A 24,756-nucleotide genomic window follows, 5' to 3' on the forward strand; every position below is an offset into this window, starting at 1 on the left:
TGGGGACGCACTATGGGCATAACTTGTGCACCCCATCAGGCGTTTATGCCCAATTTGAGGAATAGCGAGTGTGGTTACAACACCGTTACAATGCTGAGTGCCAAGGTCTTAGTGCACTGAGGACCAGTGAGACACCACGTAAGGCATCCTTCCCCAAAAGGCTTGTAGTTCTGTAGAATTTTGAAAAATGGAGGTCAAACCCCAAGGAGGACCATCACATGGAAGGCCGAAACAGTTGAAACTCCTTTTAGTCGCCTCTTACGACAGGCAGGAATACCTCAGGCCTATTCTTACCCCGGACCCACAGGGGGGGTAGCGTCTTTTCTGGAAACCCAGAATCTACTCTGTAGGAATCAACATGGATTCCGGAAATAGTGATCGTCTGAGACCCAACTCTCTTTATTTGTTCATGAGACCCAGAAAATATTAGATACAGGCTCCCAGGTAGATGCTATTTTCCTTGACTTCAAGAAGGCTTTCAATACTGTTCCGCACTGTCGCCTGATAAAGTAAGAGCCTACGGAATATCAGACCAGCTGTGTGGTTGGATTGAAGAGTGTTTAGCGAACAGAATACAGCATGTTGTTCTCAATGGAGAGACATCTACAGGCGTTGAAGTAACCTCTGGCATGCCACAGGGGAGTGTTTTGGGACCATTGCTTTTCACAATATATATAAATGAACTAGTAGATAGTGTCTGAAGTTCCATGCGGCTTTTCACGGATGATGCTGTAGTATACAGAGAAGTTGCAGAATTAGAAAATTGTAGCGAAATGCAGGAAGATCTGCAGCAGATAGGTACTTGGTGCAGGGAGTGGCAACTGACCCTTAACATAGATAAATGTAATGTATTGCGAATGCATGGAAAGGATCCTTTATTGTATGATTATATGATAGCGGAACAGACACTGGTAGCAGTTACTTCTGTAAAGTATCTGGGAGTACGATTTGAAGTAGAATGATCAGATAAAATTAATTGTTGGTAAGGCGGGTGCCAGGTTGATATTCATTGGGAGAGTCCTTAGAAAATTTAGTCCATCAACAAAGGAGGTGGCTTACGAAACACTCGTTCGACCTATACTTGAGTATTGCTCATCAGATCGGGTTGACGGAGGAGACAGAGAAGATCCAAAGAAGAGTCCCATGTTTCGTCACAGGGTTATTTGGTAAGCGTGATAGCATTACGGAGATCTTTAGCAAACTGAAGTGGCAGACTCTGCAAGAGAGGCACTCTGCATCGCGGTGTAGCTTGCTGTCCAGGTTTCTAGAGTGCATTTCTGGATGAGGTATCTAATATATTGCTTCCCTCTACTTATACCTCGCGAGGAAATCACGAATGTAAAATTAGGGGGACTCGAGCACGCACGGAGGCTTTCCAGCAGTCGTTCCTCCCGCGAACCATATGCAACTGGAACAGGAAAGGGAGGTAATGACAGTGGCACGTGAAGTGCCCTCTGCCACACACCGTTGGGTGGCTTGCAGAGTATAAATGTAGATGTAGAATGTGTACACTCAATTAACGATCAGCTAACTTCATTGCTATTTAACTTTGAAAATGTGCATCACATCGCTTTTTTCTGAGTGGTCATTTCTCAGAACAACCTTCCCTGCAACACCATAACAAAGTTTTCAGACTGTTTCTGACCTTTCTGTATAAAAGGCACCTATCACTTCCTCCAGTTCCCCATTTTTTACCATACAGTTGCTGCTCACCAGTGTCTATGCCACCCACCTCTTCATTCTTCTCCCCAATGCCCATGACATTGCTGTTATTGAATGCTACCCTTCCATACAACCATATGTCCATCTGACTCCATTGTCACCCACATGGCACCATCTTATGCCAACATCTCTCTTGCCATTTAGAGAATTTCTTTATAACCACCTAGAATCCCAAACCCCTAGCTTGGCTCAGATTCATTGGCGGTATCTTTATGACCTGGATCAACGAGGAAGACATCCTGGCCGCAGTTCTTTAGAAACTCAACCCCATCTCACCATCCACTTCATCTGGTACATCTCAGCCCAACAAGCACTCTTCTTTTTGGCTATCATCTCATTTGCTACATCAGTACCCCTTTCCACACCACACGTTGAAACCACCAACAATATCTCCCCTTCAACAGCTGCCACCCATTCTGTAATGAGAAGTCCCTTCCCTACTGCCTAACAACCTGTGGTCATCTGATCTGTAGTGACGAACAATCACTCTCCAGATATGCCAAAGGTCTTACTTAGGTCTTTACACCCTGAAATTACTCTCTAACCCTGTACAGAAACATTTCGTGAGTCTTATGAGCAATCACCTATCATACCCAAATACCCACACTGGCCACAAAGAACCACTCTTTTGACTCACACCATTAATGATTGGAGCAAATGGATAACCCTAACTGTGAAGATTATGACTACCTCTCATTGTGCCCTCCCCACACCTCCCATTGTGGTATTCCACAGCACATCCAACCTATACATGTCCTTGTCTGGCCCTACTCCACCCCTGTTCCCAACTCCTTCCCTCATGATTCATATCCCTACAATCTGACTTTCATGCAAGATTTGTTTCGTACATCCTGCCAATACCATCCACTCCATTATCACTCGTCTCCTACCCCATCCAAGGTAGAATCACCTGTTAAAGCAGCCACGTGATCTATAAATAAGCTGTAATTGCTTTGACACACACTATGTTTGCATAAAAACTAACAAGCTGTGTCTGCATGAAGGGCCACCACCAAACTGTGACCAAGAGAGCTGGACCATTCAGTGACTGAGCATGCTGTCCAGTACCGTGTGCTGCACTTCAACAGCTGCTTCACACCTTGTCCCTTCTGGTTTTCCCTCTGCCACACCAGCTTCTGAGTTGTGCAGATGGGAACTGTCCCTTCGTTCTCTTAACCATCCCTGGCCAGACAAAAATTGCACGCGCACGCACGCACGCACGCCAATACCATTAACACACCCACATAGTTTTCCCCCCTATTTTTATCTTCTCCTCCTTCCCTCTCACCTCCCTCCAATTCATATGTAGAGCTAATGGTGGACTTAGCAAGGTGGCACAGTTGTTAACCCACTGGACTCTCATTCTGAAGTATGACTGTTCAAACCCAGGTCAGCCATCTAGACCTAAGTTTTCTGTAATTTCTCTAAACCCCTCCAGGCAAACGCCAGGATGGTTCCTCTGAAAGGACACTGCTGATTCTCCCCATCCCTCCCACAATCCGAGCTTGCTCTATGTATCTAATGACTGATGTCTACTGGATGTTGAATCCAGTCTTCGTTCCTTCCTTCCTTCGTTCCTTCCAACAGTTTGGCTTGAGTACCCAGCGATGATAGTGTGTATGTGTTATTTCTACTTCCGAGAAGTGATTTCCGAAATCTGAATATTTCTAGCCTTCTTTTTCCATTGTGCCTGTATGACAATGGTACAAGTAACAATTTATTCTTTCCATATTATGTATTCCTTGCTGGACTTAATAGTTTAAACATATAATTGAATAGCTATACAAACCCAATTTGTAGTTACACTACTAGTCAGTGATGAATACGGGGGGGGGGGGGGGGGGGGGTGTATATGTACTTGACGGGGGAGGGGGAGAGAACAAAGTTATAGGCTTAAAATTCAAGTGATAGCATTCTAAAGATGTAGAAGCACTATTAATACTTAAAATTTTTCATGAATAGCTAATGTATAATTAAATAATATGTAGGTTAAGTACTAAGCTGTTAGGCTAGGCCTAAGTTAATTATATTAAATAATTTTATTGCATGCAAAAAAATAACTCACATTTGCATCAAACTAGTGTGTCGAGGCTTTTTTTTAGCGTATCTCTTGACATCAATAAAACGTCGTTGGCTTGTCGTCCCCTTCAGCTGAAATTTTCACACAAGCTTTGAGCATTTCCTGACTCATCCAATTCCTTAATTTTGTAATCACCCTGTTCATTGTACTAAATGACCTTTCCACTCTGCAAGTCGAAACGGGAATGCACAGTACACGTTCAGCGAGTGTCCGTAGTGCTTCGTAGCCGATGTCGGCTCTCAGAATGGAAGAAGCAACATCAGAAGACATATCGTCTCATTGATTACTAACAACGTGCCTAAAAGAATGCAAGTCTGCAATAACAGGGTCAACGTTTGTAAGTCCCAAAATCAAGCGCAGTTCTTTACAATCATTATCAATAAACTCTAGAAATTTTTTAAAACTTTCAAAATATGCACTTTTATCACTTTAATTGCCTTCTCATCAAACCGTTGCTCAATTTCATCAATCATACTTTTAACAAATTTCTTTGCAATTTTCATAGCTTTAATCTTCTCCTCTATGTTCGTGAATAGTACACCTTTAACTTTTGTTGTGTACTCCTTACAGTTTTCTAATTTTATTAAGAGTTTCATTTTTTGCAATATGTCTATTGCAGTCGCAAAGACAGTCTATATGTTTTAAATGTTCCAGAAACAAGTAGAGGGATTAGCGAACTTTTAAGTGATTGTGTCTGCAAAACTTGACATAAGTTTGAGGCTGCATTTAACGTATCATCTAAAATCACAAAATCTACAATGAAATTGGAATTTCATCATTTGTAACAAGATTCCTCCAACTAAACTTGTTAAATCCGCGCCGTCCTTGTGTATACGTTCGCATGCCATTATAATGGCATAAGGTTAGGAAAATAGCATGAACTGTGTGATAGGTACTTAACCATCGGATGTCAACAGCTTCAGGTATTTTTAAAACAGGTTACCCTAAAGCACACTGAATTTCATGCAAAACATTTTGTCGTTTGGAAGAACCATGAAAAAGTTTGTTAATGTCTTTAACAAGATGTAATGTTCGTTTTATAATGGGGTGTTTATTCCTAGAGTTGGTTTTTTTTTTTTTTGTGGTTTTCGGGCGCACAACTTCAATGGTCATTAGCGCCCTGACTACTCTAAGAATGCACCGCGAGGCACAAGTTGACAACAACAACTAAAAGGGAAAACACAATAAAAGACAGACTGACAGGCATAGGATTAAAAAACATCATCAAATGTCCTTAGCGAGGTGTGTCAAATTGATAAAACAAAGAACACGAGCAGCTGCTCGTGGGTCATCCGCTAAAATGGCATCGAAAGTATTAGGCAGGTTAAGATCGAGGCGCAGTGTGTTAAGATCAGGACAGGACATTAAAATGTGTCTAACCGTCAGCAAGTGCCCACATGGGCAGAACGGCGCCGGCGCAGCCGTCAGCAGATGGCGATGGCTGAACCGGCAGTGTCCAATTCTTAACCTTGCTAAAACGACCTCCTCCCGCCGAGAAGGGCGTGAGGAGGACGTCCAAGCCACGGGAAGAGGTTTTAAGGCCCGAAGCTTGTTGTCGGTAAGTGCAGCCCAATCGGCATGCCACAGCGACACAACGCGCCGACAAATGACCCTGCTAAAATCGGACGAAGGGACACAACAAGAAGCTGTCCGAGGCTGGAGGACCGCAGCCTTGGCCGCGGCATCTGCAGCTTCGTTCCCAGGGATACCGACATGGCCAGGAACCCACATAAAGCTAACCGGCGTACCGACGTCCACCAGCTGCTGAAGAGAGCGTTGGATCCGGTGTACGAAAGGGTGAACCGGGTACGGATCACTGAGGCTCTGGATGGCGCTCAGGGAATCTGAGCAGATGACATAAGCAGAATGTCGGTGGCGGCAGATGTAAAGAACAGCCTGGTAGAGGGCAAAGAGCTCAGCTGTGAAGACCGAACAATGGCCATGGAGCCGGTATTGGAAACTTTGTGCCCCGACAATAAAGGAACACCCGACCCCGTCATTGGTCTTAGAGCCATCTGTATAAATGAAAGTCATGTTGTTGAACTTCGAACGAAGTTCCAAAAAACGGGAGTGGTAGACCGAACCGGGGGTGACCTCTTTTGGGAGCGAGCTGAGGTCGAGGTGAACGCGGACCTGAGCCTGGAGCCAAGGTGGCGTGCGGCTCTCGCCCACTCGAAAGGTTGCAGGGAGTGAAAAATGAAGGTGTTGAAGGAGGCGACGAAAGCGAACTCCAGGGGGTAGCAAGGCAGAGACATACAACCCGTATTGAAGGTCAAGAGAGTCGTCAAAAAAGGAACGATAAGACGGATGGTCGGGCATTGACAGTAGCCGACAGGCATACCGACAAAGCAGTATATCGCGCCGGTAGGTGAGTGGCAATTCGCCAGCGTCAGCATGAAGACTCTCTATGGGACTGGTATAAAATGCTCCGATCGCAAGTCGTAAACCCCGATGTTGTATGGAGTTGAGGCGGCGTAAGATGGATGGCCGTGCAGAGGAGTATACGAAGCTCCCATAATCCAGCTTGGAGCGGACGATCGACCGATATAGACAAAGTAGGACGGTTCGATCCGCTCCCCACGACATACCACTGAGAACACGGAGGACATTTAAAGAACGGGTACAACGGGCGGCCAAATATGACACATGTGGAGACCAGCTAAGTTTCCTGTCAAAGGTAAGGCCTAAAAATTTGATTGTCTCCACGAGTGGGAGAGCAACGGGACCGAGTCGTAAGGACGGTGGGAGAAACTCTTTGTAGCGCCAGAAGTTAATACAGACCGTCTTCTCGGCAGAAAAACGGAAGCCATTGGCGACACTCCAGGAGTAAAGACGGTCAATAGAACGCTGAAGACAGCGCTCCAGGACACGTGCACACTGCGCGCTGCAATAGATGGTAAAATCGTCCACGAAAAGGGAGCCTGATACATCAGCTGGGAGGCAATCCATTATTGGATTGATCGCGATGGCGAAGAGAGCGACGCTCAAAACTGAGCCCTGTGGCACCCCATTCTCCTGGCGAAAGGTGTCGGACAGTACAGAACCCACACGTACCCGAAACTGTCGATCCATTAAAAAGGAATGAATAAAAAGAGGGAGGCGACCGCGAAAGCCCCATGTATGCATGGTGCGGAGAATGCCCGCCCTCCAACAGGTGTCGTAAGCCTTCTCCAAATCAAAGAACACAGCCGCGGTCGGGCGCTTCCGCAAGAAGTTATTCATAATGAAGGTCGACAAGGTAACCAGATGGTCAACAGCAGAGCGGCGCCTTCGAAATCCACATTGTACATTGGTAAGTAGGCGTCGAGACTCGAGCAGCCAAACCAATCGAGAGTTAACCATTCGCTCCATCACTTTACAGACACAGCTGGTAAGCGAGATAGGTCGATAACTGGAAGGCAAGTGCTTGTCCTTCCCCGGCTTAGGAATCGGGACAACAATAGACTCGCGCCAGCATTCGGGAACATGTCCCTCAATCCAGATGCGATTGTATGTACGAAGAAGAAAACCTTTACCCGCAGGAGAAAGGTTCTTCAGCATCTGAATATGAATAGAATCAGGCCCTGGAGCGGAGGACCGTGATCGGCCAAGTGCGGTTTCGAGTTCCCGCATGGTGAATGGGGCATTATAACTTTCACAATTCGAGGAGCGGAAGTCAGGTGGCCTAGCCTCCTCTGCCTGTTTGCGGGGGAGGAAGGCAGGGTGGTAATGAGCGGAGCTCGAAACCTCGGCGAAAAAGCGGCCGAAGGCATTGGAGACAGCCTCAGGGGCCACAAGGACTTCATTCGCGACCTTCAAGCCAGAAACTGGGGAGTGGACCTTAGTGCCAGATAGCCGGCGCAGGCTACCCCAGACAACAGAAGAAGGGGTAGAACTGTTGAAGGTGCTTGTGAAAGCAGCCCAGCTGGCTTTCGTGCTTTCTTTAATAATACGACGACACTGAGCATGTAATCGTTTATAATTAATACAATTCGCCACTGTAGGGTGGCGCTTAAAGGTGCGTAAAGCACGTCGACGAGCACGTAAAGCATCTCTACATGCTGCGGTCCACCAGGGGACCGGTACGCGACGTGGAGAAGAAGTAGGGTGAGGGATGGAATATTCAGCAGCAGCGAGAATGACTTCCGTGAGGTGTGCGACCTGACGATCGCAGCTTGTGAAGGTTTGATCCTGAAAGGTAGCCCTGGAAGAGAAGAGCTCCCAGTCTGCCTTGGAGATGGTCCAACGAGAGGAGCACGGAGAGGGAGTATGCTGCAGGAGATGGATAACACACGGGAAATGGTCGCTCGAATATGTATCAGAAAGTGCATACCACTCAAACCGGCGTGCAAGTTGGGGAGTACATATAGAGAGGTCTAAATGGGAATAGGTGTGAGATGTGTCCGAAAGAAAAGTAGGGGCACCAGTATTGAGGCAGACAAGATCGAGCTGGTTGAAAAGGTCTGCTAACAAGGAGCCCCTCGGGCAGGATGCTGGAGAGCCCCAAAGGGGATGGTGGGCATTGAAGTCTCCAGTTAACAAAAATGGTGCAGGTAGCTGAGCAATAAGTTGCATCACGTCTGCCCTGGTAACGGCAGATGACGATGGAGTGTAAACGGTACAAAAGGAAAACGTAAAAGTGGGGAGAGTAATGCGGATGGGAACTGCCTGCAGGCCGGTGTGCAACGTGATGGGATCGTAGTAAATATCATCCCGGACCAGCAACATAACCCCTCCATGAGCTGGGATACCTACCACAGGGGGTAGGTCAAAACGCACAGAGGTGTAGTGTGCCAAGGCAATTTGATCGCATGGGCGTAGCTTCGTTTCCTGGAGGGCTACGACAAGCGGACGGTGCAAGCGGAGCAGCAACTTCAAGTCCTCTCGGTTGGAGCGAATGCTGCGAATATTCCAGTGAATAAGTGCCATCGTAAGAAAAGAAAGATGAGAGAAGTGGTCACCTCGAAGGCCGCTTAGGGCCTGGCTTCGAGCGAGCTCTGCCGCCGCTATCAGTAGGCGGACAGTCATCGTCCATTGGGTCTATAGGGTCATCGGCCATCTCGGGAGGATGGCCGGGAGGGGGAGCTTCCTCCGCCAGTGAACGGCCAGATGTACGGCGACCAGCGGTGCGGCCAGGCGAAACGGATGACGGCCTGGGGCGGCAGCCGCTGGGTGGCGCAAGAGAAGAAATGCGCCGTGGCGGGGAAGGAGAACTGTGCTTCCCATGCGCCTTTTTGGAAGGACGTGTAGTGGAAGTACCGGTCGAAGGCTGTGAGGTCGAGGTACGGAGGAAGTCTGCACGGGATGGTTCCTTCTTGAAGGCCCGTGCATCTGACTTCGGTGTCTTCGTTTTAGCAGAAGCTGAGGAAGGTGCTCGTGTCTGTGGGGTGATGGGAGGAAGAGGAGACGTCGACCGCGCGATCTTAGCACTGGCCGAACGGACGACCGTGGTGCTGAAGGTCAGATCGCATGTCTGGGTTGCTACCTCCCGGGTAGTCCGAGGAGAGGCGAGGACAGTACTGTATTTCCCCGCTGGGAGCAGCGTGGGCTTCCTACTAGCCAATAGCTTGCGAGCAGCCGAGGTGGACACTTTCTCTTTGACCCGAATTTCCTGGATACAGCGTTCTTCCTTATAGACAGGACAGTCGCGGGAGGATGCTGCATGGTCACCCTGACAGTTCACACAACGAGGAGACGGAGGTGGACAGTCACCCTCATGGGCATCCCTGCCACAGGTGACACATTTAGCCGCATTGGAACAAGACTGTCGAGTGTGATTGAAACGCTGACACTGGTAGCAGCGCGTAGGTGTCGGGATATAGGGGCGAACAGAAATAACCTCGTAGCCCGCCTTGATGCGCGATGGCAGCTTAACACTATCGAAGGTCAAGAAAATTGTCCGGGTCGGTACAAGGTCATTGTTGACCTTTTTCATGACCCTATGGACAGCCGTCATGCCCTGCTCAGCGAGGAATGATTGAAGCTCCTTGTCAGTCAATCCGTCGAGGGAGTCAGTATAGACCACACCACGAGACGAATTCAAAGTTCGGTGGGCCTCCACCCGGACAGGGAACGTGTACAGGAGGGTGGCCCGAAGCAGTTTTTGTGCCTGAAAGGCATTCTCAGTTTCCAGTAATAAGGTGCCGTTACGCAACCTGGTACAGGATTTGACAGATCCGGCTATGGCATCTACGCCCTTCTGAATAACGAAAGGGTTGACAGAGGAAAAATCCTTTCCGTCCTCAGTTCGAGAAACTACGAGGAACTGTGGGGCAGGCGGTAGTACTTTTGTCACTGTTGGCTGGTCACGTTTCCGTTTTTGGGTCGAAGTCGAAAGAGATGGAGTAGAATCCATTGCGGAGGAATCCCCCATGATTGCCAGCGTCTCCGATGGCGCGCTCCTTCCTTGTGGGGACCCTCTCAGAGGGCACTCCCGCCTTAGGTGAATGTTTACACCTCAGGTCACACCTCCCGAGAAACAGACGGAGGGACCAATCGGCATGGTCAGAAGGTATCAGCTCAGGCAATCACCCCTCCCCGGGCCTGGCCTTTACCAGGGGGTACGCGCGTGCCTTACATGTCTACCCAGGGCGGGGACTTACGCGTTACCCCGTCACCGGCTACGCGTGCGAACGCGTGGGTCGGCCTTCAGACACGCACAGGGAGGAAGGAAGAAGAGGAAAAAGAAGAGAGAGAGGGAGAAAGAGGACAGACTGTCTCAAACGCCGAGGCGGAGACCAGAGAAGGCAAGGAGAAGAAGGCAATGAGAAAGCAAGGGGAAGAAGGCAATAAGAAGGCAAGGAGAAGAAGGCAATGAGAAGGCAAGGAGAAAAAGGCAATGAGAAGGCAAGGAGAAAAAGGCAATGAGAAGGCAAGGAGAAGGCAAGGGAAAGAGTAAGGAAGACAGTGAGGTGGAGAAGAGCAAAGAAAGGAACCAACAAAAGGAAGGAAGAAACGAGAAGTGAAAAAACCAAAAGGACCACGATGATAGGTCGTGGAACCGTCCGTCTCCGGACGCAGGCGCGAACTACCCCCGTGAGGGGGATGGACTCCTTTTAGTCGCCTCTTACGACAGGCAGGAATACCGCGGGCCTATTCTAATCCCCGGACCCGCAGGGGGGTCCTAGAGTTGGTGGCAGCAATTGACAAAACATGTGCTCTACAGTGAATGTATGGCAGCTTATGGCCCTTCCTCTGTGACAACAGTGTGGACTCCTGAGATAGAACCACTAAAATTAGCAGCACCGTTGAAAGAACAAGATAATGGTCTGTCATAAGAAAGTTTTCTTTTCTTTAGTTCAATATCAATTGCTGTAAGTATGGATTCAGCTGAAGTGCTTTTCAACTCAACGAGACATAAAAACCTTCACTTCAAACGATGGAGACGGTGCAACATATCTAACTACTAAAGACAGTTCACTTTGGTTGGAAACATTTGCAGATTCGTGTGCCATTAATGAGAAATATTTGTCATGGAGAAGTGTTTCAATCTTGAAAGTCTAAAGACTCTCCCAAACAAGTCAACAATTCTGACACAGTATACTTATTAAGATATGTGGACCTTTCACTCTGAAATTTTCACCACTTTTCAAGATTAATGTCACTTTTCAGTACTACCTTACAAATTAGAGGTTCATATTTTGTTGTGTGGGGTATTTCTTCCTTATTAAGGAAATGTAGACTTCAAATTAATTATGACAATGCTTGGTGGTTTAAAGCTTTTTCTTTTTCATTTTCATTTTCTTTGAATATCTGTGTATGAATTTGAGCATTTAATCCGTGTAATCCACAATTTTCAAGTGCAACAGCTCTTACATGTTTTTATGAGTTGGTGTGCTTTTCTAGTTTTCCCATGCTTCCGGTGATTTAGTGAAAGGTACAGAAATGAACACTCCTCCTGTTTTCTGCAGAGCTTCGATATCATTTTTTAAATGCATTTCACACAATTTGCAGAAAGCCCCACCCTACTCGTTATCAAAGTTCAACCAATTTACTTACACTATAGTCTTGTGTAGTTCACGAACGAACTAGTTCAGAAGAACACTCCCACAGGCGAACTAGTTCATGGATAACCTCACTACTTAGTTCGTTTGCTCTTTTCCAAAGACCGCCAGACAATAGCGAGACGGTGCGAGAGCCAACAGTAGGCTTTTTTTAAAAAATCACATGCTCCCCTGACGTTTTGGTGCAAGTTAAAATTATTGTCGAGTTTTTCAATAGTAGTACACAAAGGGGGGGGGGGGGGGGGGGAAGATAGCTACACAACAGCAAATGAATCTGCCTGTCCTCAAGCTCAAACAGGACGTCCAGACCCGCTGGAATTCTTCTTTTGACATGCTTCAGCGAATGGTAAAGGATGCAGTGATTGCTATTAGCACTTCTGTGCTCTGACCTAACAATAAAAGAAAGTGACTGGCAAATAATAGGAGTTTTGCCCTTACTTAGTCCGTTCTATGAAATTATGGTAGAAATAAGTGCCAAAAGAAATGTGACTGTCAAAAGTTAATGTGTTTTGTAACCTGCTCAACAGTTTTCTGCAGAAGCATGGTTCTAACAATAAAAAAATTGTTGCTGTGCAACCAGTGCTCAAGAAAGGCATGGAAGACCATTTTAAAGATTTAGAGAATAACATTCTGTATGCTGAGTGTACTATTCTGGACCCCCTATTTAGACGAAGGGGATTTAGAAATCAAAAAGCTTGTGAAGTTGCAATACAACACCTCAAAAATAAAGTTGGCAGAGTGCAGTTACTTCAGAGGGAGAATCTAAATATTTTTTTAGTGGCTGATCCTACTGCTAGTGACCCTTTGGCGTCTTGTTCTAGTAAGTAGCAGCACTAATGAAAATTAGAGACTATATGGGACAAGTATGACCAAGAAATAAGAGAAATCACTAGACCAGATAACCAACTTTCTGCTGGTATTCGCAAACTCAATAAACACCTCAATGAAGAGTATTTAGATCAAGAAAAAGATCCACTTGAGAGGTGGCATGAGCATCGTCAGTTATATCCTCATGTATATGCATATGTGTTAAAAAGATGTTGCATAGTAGCGACATCAATGCCCTGCGAACGCATTTTTTCAGCGACGGGACAAATCCTTAATGAATGAACTCTTATCAATGAACAAAGCTTCCAAATTAATGACTCTACATAATAATATGTAAATTTTTATAATATTTCAGTTGAAAATTAGAAGACTGATTATTTAAAGAATGATAATGCAAAGCACAGAAAGTATGCTTTAGAGTACTATTTCACTCAGGGGTCAGTTATTTTTTCTATGTCTAATTCTTTGGTAACAAATTACAAGTGCTAGTGTTTCTTCTGTTAATGATAAAGGTATTATTGTTTGTGCCATATAGTAGTTAACCTGTACCTAAAGCAGAAATATTTTTTGTTGGTTATTTCCAAAACTTTAAAAAGTCGATTATTTATGAAAGTGTATTTTTATCCACAAAAAAAACCAAAAAAAAAAAAAACATTAGCATCTTCTGTAAGTAATATTCCTACAACGAACTAATAAATAAATATTTTAAAATTAAAATACTAGAAGTGCACTGTATGTAAAGTAGTTGACTAGCTCATTTTACCAATTTGTGTAAACAACTGGTTTGTCGTTTCGAAGTCTAATTGTTGTTTGTTGTTGTGGTCTTCAGTCCTGAGACTGGTTTGATGCAGCTCTCCATGCTGCTCTATCCTGTGCAAGCTGCTTCATATCCCAGTACCTACGGCAACCTACATCCTTCTGAATCTGCTTAGTGTATTCATCTCTTGGTCTCCCTCTACGATTTTTACCCTCCACACTGCCCTCCAATACTAAATTGGTGATCCCTTGATGCCTCAGAACATGTCCTACCAACCGATCCCTTCTTATAGTCAAGTTGTGCCACAAACTTCTCTCCTCCCCAATCCTATTCAATACCTCATTAGTTATGTGATCTCACCCATCTGATCTTCAGCATTCTTCTGTAGCACCACATTTCAAAAGCTATTCTCTCGTTGTCCAAACTAGTTATCGTCCATGTTCCACTTCCATACATGGCTACGCTCCATACAAATACTTTCAGAAACGACTTGCTGACACTTAAATCTATACTTTATATTAACCAATTTCCCTTCTTCAGAAACGCTTTCCTTGCCATTGACAGTCTAGATTTGATATCCTCTCTACTTCGACCATCAGTTATTTTGCTCCCCAAATGGCTAAACTCCTTTACTACTTTAAGTGTCTCATTTCCTAATCTAATTCCCTCAGCATCACCCGACTTAATTCGACTACATTCCACTATCCTCGTTTTGCTTTTGATGATGTTCATCTTATATCCTCCTTTCAAGACACTATCCATTCCATTCAACTGCTCTTCTAAGTCCTTTGCTGTCTCTGACAGAATTACAACGTCATCGGTGAACCTCAAAGTTTTTATTTCTTCTCCATGGATTTTAATACCTACTTCAAATTTTTCTTTTGTTTCTTTCACTGCTTGCTCAATATACAGATTGAACAATGTCAGGGATAGGATACATCCCTGTCTCGCTCCCTTCCCAACCACTGCTTCCCTTTCATGCCCCTCGACTCTTATAACTGCCATCTGGTTTCTGTACAAATTGTAAATAGCCCTTCACTCCCAGTATTTTACTCCTGCCACCTTCAGAATTTGAAAGATAGTAGTCCAGTCAACATTGTCAGAAGCTTTCTGTAAGTCTACAAACGCTACAAATGTAGGTTTGCCTTTCCTTAATCTTTCTTCTAAGATAAGTCGTAAGGTCAGTATTGCCTCACGTGTTCCAATATTTCTACGAAATCCAAACTTATCTTCCCCGAGGTCATCTTCTACCAGTTTTTCCATTCGCCTGTAAAGAATCTGCGTTAGTATTTTGCATCCGTGATGTATTAAACTGATAGTTCTGTAATTTTCACATCTGTCAGCACCTGTTTTCTTTGGGATTGGTATTATTATATTCTTCTTGAAGTCTGACAGTATTTTGCCTGTCTCATACATCTTGCTCACCAGATGGTAGAGTTCTGTCAGGGCTGGCTCTCCCAAGGCTATCAGTAGTTCTAATGGAATGTTGTCTACTCCCGAGGCCTTGTTTCAACTTAGGTCTTTCAGTGCTCTGTCAAACTCTTCACACAGAATCATATCTCCCATTTCATCTTCATAAACATCCTCTTCGATTTCCATAATATTGTCCTCAAGAACATCACCCTTGTATAGACCCGCTATAAACTCCTTCCACCTTTCTGCATTCCCTTCTTTACTTAGAACTGGGTTTCCATCTGAGCTCTTGATATTCATACAAGTGGTTCTCTTTTCTCCAAAGGTCTCTAATTTTCCTGTAGGCAGTATCTATCTTACCCCTCGTGAGATAAGCCTCTACATCCTCACATTTGTCCTCTAGCCATGCCTGCTTAGCCATTTTGCACTTCCTGTCGATCTCATTTTTGAGACGTTTGTATTCCTTTTTTTCTGCTTCATTTAGAGGGTTTTTGTATTTTCTCCTTTCATCAATTAAATTCAGTATCTCTTCTGTTACCCAAGGATTTCTACTAGCCCTCATCTTTTTACCTACTTGATCCCCAGCTGCCTTCACTACTTCATTTCTCAAAGCTACCCATTCTTCTTCTACTGTATTTCTTTCCCCCATTCCTGTCAATTGTTCCCTTATGCTCTCCCAGAAACTCAGTACAACCTCTGGTTTAGTCAAATTATCCAGGTCCCATCTCCTTAAATTCCCACCTCTTTGCAGTTTCTTCAGTTTTAATCTACAGTTCATAAACAATAGGTTGTGGCTAGAGTCCACATCTGCCCTGGAAATGTCTTACAATTTAAAACCTGGTTCCTAAATCTCTGTTTTACAATTATGTAATCAATCTGAAACCTGTCAGTATCTCCAGGTTTCTTCCATGTATACAACCTCCTCCTATGATTCTTGAACCAAGTGTTAGCTATGATTAAGCTGTGCTCTGTGCAAAATTCTATCAGGCGGCTTCCTCTTTGATTTCTTAGCCCCAATCCATATTCACCTACTATGTTTCCTTCTCTCCCTTTTCCTACTACCGAATTCCAGTCACCCATGACTATTAAATTTTCGTCTCCCTTCACTATCTGAATAATTTCTTTTATTTGATCATACATTTCTTCAATTTCTTCATCTGCAGAGCTAGTTGGCATATAAACCTTTACTACTTTAGTAGGCGTGGGCTTTGTATCTATCTTGGCCACAATAATGCTTTCACTATGCTGTTTGTAGTAGCGTACCCACACTCCTATTTTTCCTATTCATTATTAAACCAACTACTGCATTACCCCTATTTGACTTTGTATTTATAACCCTGTATTCACCTGACCAGCAGTCTTGTTCCTCCTGGCACTAAACTTCACTAATTCCCACTATATATAACTTTAACCTATCCATTTCCCTTTTTAGATTTTCTAACCTACCTGCCCGATTAAGGGATCTGACATTCCACGCTCCGATTCGTGGAACGCCAGTTTTCTTTCTCCTGATAAAGACGTCATCCTGAGTAGGCCCCGCCCGGAGATCCAAATGGGGGACTATTTTACCTCCAGAATATTTTACCCAAGAGGACACCATCATCATTTAACCATACAGTAAAGCTGCATGCCCTCGGGAAAAATTACCGCTGTAGTTTCCCCTTGCTTTCAGCCGTTCGCAGTACCACAACAGCAAGGCCTTTTTGGTTAGTGTTACAAGGCCAGATCAGTCAATCATCCAGACTGTTGACCCTGCAACTACTGAAAAGGCTGCTGCCCCTCTTCAGGAATCACACGTTTGTCTGGTCTCTCAACAGATACCCCTTCGTTGTGGTTGCACCTACGGTACGGTTATCTGTATCGCTGAAGCACGCAAGCCTCCCCACCAACGGCAAGGTCCATGGTTCTTGCTGGGGGGGAAGTCGAATTACTCGACATAAAACTGTAATAATACAGACATTGGCAACACTGGTCATTATTTAAAAGACTATCATAACGATTAAAAGAGTGTGTGCAGTAGCGGTAGCAAAGCGAGCGAGCGAACTGTCTTTCTGGAAACAGATGGGAACTAACTAACTGGAAGAGCAATCTAGTTCGCGACGGACCCGCAAATTAAACTGAATGTTCCCAGCCGTGAACTATTATGTGCAAAACTATTACACTCCCATTTTTGCTGATACTTAATCTTGCGTTCAATCATTTGTTTAGAATTGCAATTTACGGATGGGCCAGAAACAGTACATTTATCATTTGAAAACTGTGGAAGGGAATCTGAAGACTTGGTAGACCTACGCAATTCATTGTCACAATCACTAGCACTTCTTTCAGTAGACTCACACTCATCTTTGTCTTTTGCAATACACTGTCTTTTATTAGAAAAGAAAGGAATTAAAGTTTCTTGTTTGGACATTGTATTTCGGCACTAACATTTCTTTTTATGTTATGAACTGACAGACTGCACGTAGTACACTACATAATCACATCACACTTCCATAGTAACTTATCGACTGACTGTTACAACCTTACAACAGTTTCAACAATGCATCGAGTTTTTATATAACAATGAAAGCTTAGATTATACTCTTATAGCAGCGTTGCAAAATGTCCCACTCATGGTGGAATCTACCGCTTCTTTAGGCAGAAATTGTGTATCCCCATTGACACTGCGAAAATCTTTGTCCAGTGTACACAAATATTTGGTTTGAGCTTTGGACTCATCGATTACGAAAAATCTATATGGCTATTGAATCTTTGAAATATTCCCAGTAATGCAATAAAAAATTGAAACTATCTTTTATAATGTCAGATGCTACTTCCAATTCCGTAGCAATACCCGGGACATGTTTTGCGACATCAGGTTGATTCTAAGGGCAAACGAAGTATAGATGTGAGTGGCGGATAAGAATAAAGTTCGTAGCGAGGGTGGGCTGCGTAGCTAAGGGATTAGCTTACATGTTAAGGTGATTGCAGGTGCGGTGAGGGAAGACATGAGAGAGGAAAGGCTGACTTATTCTACAATCGGCGTTGCCAACACACCTTGCAACGCTTAGCTTTACCGCACATTTATTGTACAGCAACTGCTAATTTGTTGGTGTTGGCAATAATAATAATAATAATAATAATAATAATAGTAATAATAATAATAATAATAATAATAGTAATAATACTGGAACAGAACCATTATAGCAGATAAAACACCACCACATAACAAACCTGACATCGTACTCACCAATAAAAAGAAGAAATTAACACAACTAATTGAAATATCCATACCCAATACAACAATTATACAAAAGAAAACAGGAGAAAAAACTGAAAAATACATCCAACTGGCTGAGGAAGTCAAGGACATGTGGCATCAGGATAAAGTTGACATTATACCAATTATACTATTAACTACAGGAGTCATACCACACAATATCCACCAGTACCTCAATGCAATACAGCTAGATCCAAACTTATATATACAACCACAGAAATCCATAATTATTGATACATGTTCAATTACCTGAAAGTGCGTAAATGCAATATAACATATACCGTAAAGTTAAAAGGAAGTGACGCTTGATCAAGGTCCACGCCACTTTCCATTTTTAACCAGACTTAACATCTGAGAAAGTAAAGAAATAATAGTAATAATAATAATAATAATAAAGAACAGAACAATCGACGCTAAGTGTTCCAAACTGAACCAATAAGTAACGAAATCTAACTATAGGGACCCACCCGCCACCTATTGTGTTACACATTCATTCTGCTTGTAAAAAATGCATGTCTTCATGACTTCTCCATTGTTGACTCCAAACTTCGTTAGCAACAGCAGCTGGTGTAGTTTAAATTTTGTCACAACAGTACAAGTTAACAGACCAGGTGATAATTTTTGTGTTTCACCACAACTGTAGATATGAATTTCTCAGGGCAGGGGGGGGGGGGGGGAGGGGGGGGAGGGGGAGGGGGGTGGCGGACTTTCCCCCCTGGGCCACCCCCTGAATTCATCACTGCCAGTAGTATTTGCCATGCACATACTTTTAAGAACTAAAAGAAAATGTAAGGTATCTTTAAGAATTGAAATGTTTCATATTTTACTCAACAGTGTAGAAAACTTTCAGCCAATATTCTGTCATTTTTTTGAACTTGTTAATTTGTCAATATAAGACTTCGTATATGGAGATCGATTATTTATTTATTGGTCCAGTCCCAGGAATATTGAGTCCCAACCCCTGGTTCTGTGATGTTTGATATGCGAGATCCTCTTTCATACTCATTCCAATTGATCATAGTTAGCAAAAGGATACAAATTATATTTGACTCTGCAGAGTCATTCTATCTTCTATAGTACATTTTGAGGGTATACCGGCATCAGAAGGAATATCTTTTGCCGCAAGCTACTTTAGGTTTCATGTGCACATGTATGCATGATCAAAATTTTCTCGACACCATTAATCAAATTTTTCATGAAACAAATGCTCTTAATTCTCTATTAATGTGGTAATACTAAATTCAATATTTGTTGTTTATGGGCTTAAGTCCAGATTATAAGGGATAATTATTGATAAACTTACTTGCATGACGCTCAATTCCCTTTATACTTAAAGAAAGGGTGTTCTGCTTAGGCTTGTGTCTAACATTGATATGAACATCCAAGGTCTCCATCACACTATTTATTTTTTCTAGATCCACAATAACATCTTCAGGCAAGTCAAACATCAGCAACAAAGGAAGTGATCCCTGAAACAATTAATGTGTAAATAAGATAATTCTGAATTAAACTGCAACAGTATTACAATATTTTATTTCATAGAAAAAAATAACTGCACAAAATACTTCAACATTTATTGATCGTAATATTTGATGGCATGTGATAATTACATCCTTATGCTGGAAAAAGATGATACTTGGCTTTTATTGTTACATTGGTACAATGAAACAAGCAAGTTTTCATAAATACTCTTGTACCATAACTATATGTCCTTATTGGGGTTGTCACAGATTAACATTATGATTATGTTTTGGAATCCATAATTAACCAATGTAGAATATGAATTTCTGCATGTTATGTTTATTAGGAACTAGCTCTGTACTTAATGTACTGCTGCCAACCAATTTAACACCCACTCAAAGATCAAACTTTGCATGTAGTGTCATACAGATTGAGAACAGTCTTCATGGGTTGGCCACTGGATCATGTTGTGCAAATTCCACAGTACTTCCTCAGAGCAACTGTCCTCAGAGCAACAGACCCGTCATAACATTGGTCTCTTACAGTCTTTATTGAGAAATGTCTGGCTGCCCTGTTAGTTAACACAGCATACAGCACACATGCAGGTAAGCCACTCTGATTTTCGGCAGAGGGCATTTGAGTATGTCACCATCTATCTGCAGATCATTTTGCACATCTTATTTCCATGCCCATGCTTTCTTCGAACACATGCTCTAGAAACAGCATGTCAATGTGCCAATACCGTCAGTTGTACTTAGCTGCCTGCAAGGTTGAACCACCTGAATATGTCTGACAGTTACTCCAAGGAAATATTGTGGAATTTGCACAACATGAACCAGTGGCAAACCTGTGAAGACTATTTACAACATATCCACTGGGAAAGCTTGACGAATCCCATGAGATTGAGATCAAATTATATGAATGGATTTGGCAGCCATATTCACAATCCACTTAATTGTCATCAATTAAGTATTCCGAGGAATCTCTTTCCACATTTACATACTCCTTTGAAAGCTCCTGCATGAGATTTTTCATCACAGCTGACTGACGAAAATTATACCGTAAATTTGAATTGTGAATATGGTAGGCCTGGTCAAACACTGCCTGTAGCATGCAGGTGTCGCCTTGTAGCCCAAAAATGGCTCTGAGCACTATGGGACTTGACTTCTGAGGTCATCAGTCCCCTAGAACTTAGAACTACTTAAACCTAACTAACCTAAGTACATCTCACACATCCATGCCTGAGGCAGGATTCGAACCTGCGACCATAGTGGTTGCACAGTTCCAGACTAACGCCTAGAACCGCTCGGCCACCCTGGCCAGCGCCTAGTAGCCCAGCCCAAATTGTTTTGCCAGTAATGGAATATAATAGCAGCTGTTTCTTTAAATGAACCTTAAAAATTCATTTAGAAACTATCTGACTCCACTTATTTCCATATAAGGCCCAACATCTGAATTAATATTAAGTATTTCACATTCAAAGGATGATGCCACTTCCCTGATAATGATCACCTTATTGCTATCTGATAGAGTGTAACTAGAAAGGCACAGTGGCTTTTCAACTTGCAGTTATTTATTTTGCCGCCTCATGTTTACATGGGATAGTCAAAAACAGACATTCAAAGCCAGAAAACCAAACAATGCTCTAAGCTTAAGATGAAGCATAACCAACTGTCCCAATTTTAGAGTTTTAAGATGCAAGAAAGTGCACCTTAATCAATGGAGGAAATGAATTCTGACTGCAGGTGACTTGCTTAAGATGAATACCTATGAAAGGTTTTCACAACACAGAAATTGGTACTTGAGACATTATATCAACAATATTGCAAGCAAAACGTTTTCTGCAGTCTTTATGCTTTTGGATGAAAAAGTGTACTGGAGCCTTGAATAAAAGAGGAGGTAATGGAAATTGTCTTCAGAAGTTAAGATTAAGGACATGCAGATTTAAAGAATAGATGGACCATCAAATGTTGATACAATGAAAGGTCATGAACGTGGCTGCAACATAATTTAGAACGGAGAAATTATTTCCTCTTCATTCATTACTGTACTGTCTATAAAGTGATAATTTATGGAGCTGATGGACCATTTTTTAAAAATCTGCCTCCCATCACTGTTACAATTTTAACAAAAAATTATTTCTGAACACTGTTAAATTGATTTTAGTACATTTTGTGATTATTAAGACTATGCATATAAAAATACATTTATATACCTAATTTCAAATTACAAAGTGAAACAAACCATTGCTAGTGTAAAATCTTAAGTGACAAACCTACCATTAATTTCTAGTACTTACCATTAGCTGCTGCCTGGCTTTGTAAACATTATGTATTGTTCCAGTTATGTTTACACTGCTTTTCTTCAGACTAGGAATGCCAGGATCACCAGCATCAGGGAAAAGTATTTGTGTTCCAGTTCGTTGCATTATAAGCTTTAAGTTTTCTCTGTTCTTTCCCAAAACAATTGGGTGATGCTGAGGTGATATTTCAATTGTCATCTGCATTACTACTTGCTCCTGAAATGTAGGGTTTGTATTTTGTAATTAGTGAGTAATCAAACATTTGAGAGAATTTTGTTTATGTTTAAGTACTGACCACTGCTCCTCTAAAGAGATGCGACACCAAAAGAAGTGTCGCTTCCTTTACTTGAGCCACTTCCCATTCGCAGCCTTTCACCATAACCAAGGTCGCATTAAGACGAGCTCTTGTACGGAAAGTCACCTGTACATTGTACTTATGCTGCAGCTGTTGTACATAAGCTGAGGCTGGGTCCCAGTGTGCAAGCTCCACTACAGGTAATTCAAAACTAAAGATAAGTGGTGTCAGCATCTGTCAAAGGATGAACATTTACAGATAAGTAACACATTGTGAAAAAAAGTCTCTGCATCAAGGTTAATTACACTACTTTGTCTAAAAAGTGCCACCACTTTAGAAAAGGAATGATGTTGTAGACTAAAAAAATCATGAAGTCTGACAAATTGTTGTTAAAGGAACTACCATAACTTATGCCTCAGGTAACACACAGAAACCACAAATTTGTGTGCCTGGATGGGGATTTCAAACTCAGTCTTCACAAATTTAAGATGTCTGTCTTTACTATTGTACCTCATTCTGTACCAATACAAAATATCAGTCATGAACAGCTATTCATTTTTGACAACCTGTGTTGCAACATTTCTATTACAAAACACTAAATGGACTTAACGGTAAGTATGGCTACACACACTGGGTGGGCTAAAGTAAATTTATTCTAACATGGGAGAGATTGTCCAGTAGATCTTTTTTCCACATAGGGAACTAAGAACAATGGATGCCAACATTGATCTAGTGCCATGATGGTCAAAGTTCCAATAGTATCTGTAGACATGGAGTAAAATACATTTGTCAGCTTCTGCTTGCCTGTGTGTTGAATACTTCAGTTAATTTTGGCTCATTTTGTATAGTAAACATCTCTTTACTTCCATATGTCAATATACTTCCTTCATGCTCTGTGCTGTGTGCTACAGTAATATTTTTGCCTTCTTGTCTCTTATTGCATTTGTCCACTGTTGTTTTAGATTTAAACTCTAATCACGACAATGGTTTTTCTTTCATTACCAGTGGAACTAGTGCTCAGAATATATTCCTGCATTTGATAGACACTTGTTATTAGCTCACATTCATCTTGTAATCTCAGAACCACTGCTGTGACTTATTATCCTTGGTTAATTTGATTTATGTAATTTGCACTCTGTCTGCAAAACTAGTTATTACTGATTTGTACAGTGCTGACAGCAGTTATTATTCCAAAGTTATTCGATACTATTTCATGGACATTAACTTATTTCATTAACAATGAAGGCTTTAGTAGTTTTATCAGCACTACATTTTATTGTACTTACAAAAATTTAACAGATTGGTGTAGACAGCCGATAGTAAGTGTGCACAATTTTATAAATTTAAAATAGTTCTTAGTGAGCATCTGATCAAGTTATTTAATGAAGTGAATATCAGCCAAAAAATACAAAGTTGTCTGCTACTTATGTAAGCAGATGTAGTGTACTAACTACTCGGCTGACAAAGCAACGCCCCTGTATTACAGTACAAGGACATTCTGACTAAGTGCCAACCATCATTTAACATGAACTCAGCAACCCACAAATGACTTGCTGATAAACATTTAAGTGTCACTTTCACAGTAACCTTTTAAGTAATTATTTTTTTTTAGGTGTTATAGAGTGCCAGTCATATGGTGAACAGTGTACAAGAAACTTATGCAGCAGAATGAACTGGAGTTTTAAGAGATTCCTGAGATAGATATAAAGGATGGCCTCCAGCTGATGAATAGCCTGAAGAACATTAGATCAAGAGGATGTTACAAAACTTAACTATTTTTATTTAGAAACAGAAACAGCAATCAGTTATACCACTGGTTCATATAATAAACTGTTTTCCATAAATACATACTCCACAGTAACTTAAAGATGACAATTGTCAAGCTTTTATTTGAATGGAGATATTGTAAATTTCTTAAACCTATAGACCTGTTGCTCTAATTTCAATTTCAGTATACTTTTTGAAAAATTGTCAAACACATGCTGGATCATAATGTTAAAGATACATCAAGTTATTTTCAGCATGATTTAAGTAGATAGAACCATGTCAGTAGTAGTGCAATTTTTATACAGGACTGTAATAAAAATTATAGCAAGCACATATCCAAAGTCTTTTAGAGCATTCGAAAGACTGTCAGGATTAGAGCATTCGAAAGACTGTCAAAGCTTGCAAATGACAGTCTTAATGGAAATCATGTGACTATTAAGAGTCATTCGACAGACAAAAATGGAACCGCTCTTGTATCCTGATGGTACACCTGACCTTCACTAAGTGCGAAGGATAGTCTGTGAAGACATATGTTTTATATTTTATCATTATGACTGGAAATGCAACATCCATGTACGAAACTATTAAAATAGTAACAGAAGACAGAAAATATGCAAGCAGCAGTATGGAGTTTCACAGTTATAGCACAAGGAGTAACGAATATTTCCACTTAGATGTAGAAGGTAAATAGGGATGTACGTAATGGAAATTTATTGATAATTGCTTGATTAATGCAAAACTGGATTGTAAAGAATGTTTGAAAGAACTTTGAAGGTAATTTGTGAATCTGTGCATAATCCTGGGTGAACTTTAACTGATACAAATATCAGCAGACCTTTAGTATCGATACATTCAAGATCAATAAATATAATTTGTGCCGTGTACTGCTT

At 42.2% G+C, this 24,756-nt stretch overlaps 1 protein-coding gene across 1 annotated transcript in view; it reads right to left on the bottom strand.

The window, feature by feature from the left end:
* LOC124594548 (protein bicaudal C) overlaps positions 1-24,756 on the bottom strand; it is a gene marked incomplete at its 5' end in the record, with an annotated part of 146,258 nt that overhangs the window by 44,592 nt on the left and 76,910 nt on the right. Inside the window, 3 exons of the mRNA XM_047132920.1 lie at positions 19,345-19,510; positions 21,802-22,020; positions 22,100-22,333. Coding sequence (XP_046988876.1) covers positions 19,345-19,510; positions 21,802-22,020; positions 22,100-22,333 — 619 coding nt within the window. The remainder of the gene's footprint in view (positions 1-19,344; positions 19,511-21,801; positions 22,021-22,099; positions 22,334-24,756) is intronic.

Source organism: Schistocerca americana, chromosome 2 (genome assembly GCF_021461395.2).
Source record: "Schistocerca americana isolate TAMUIC-IGC-003095 chromosome 2, iqSchAmer2.1, whole genome shotgun sequence".
NCBI classification, from domain to species: Eukaryota; Metazoa; Arthropoda; class Insecta; order Orthoptera; family Acrididae; genus Schistocerca; species Schistocerca americana.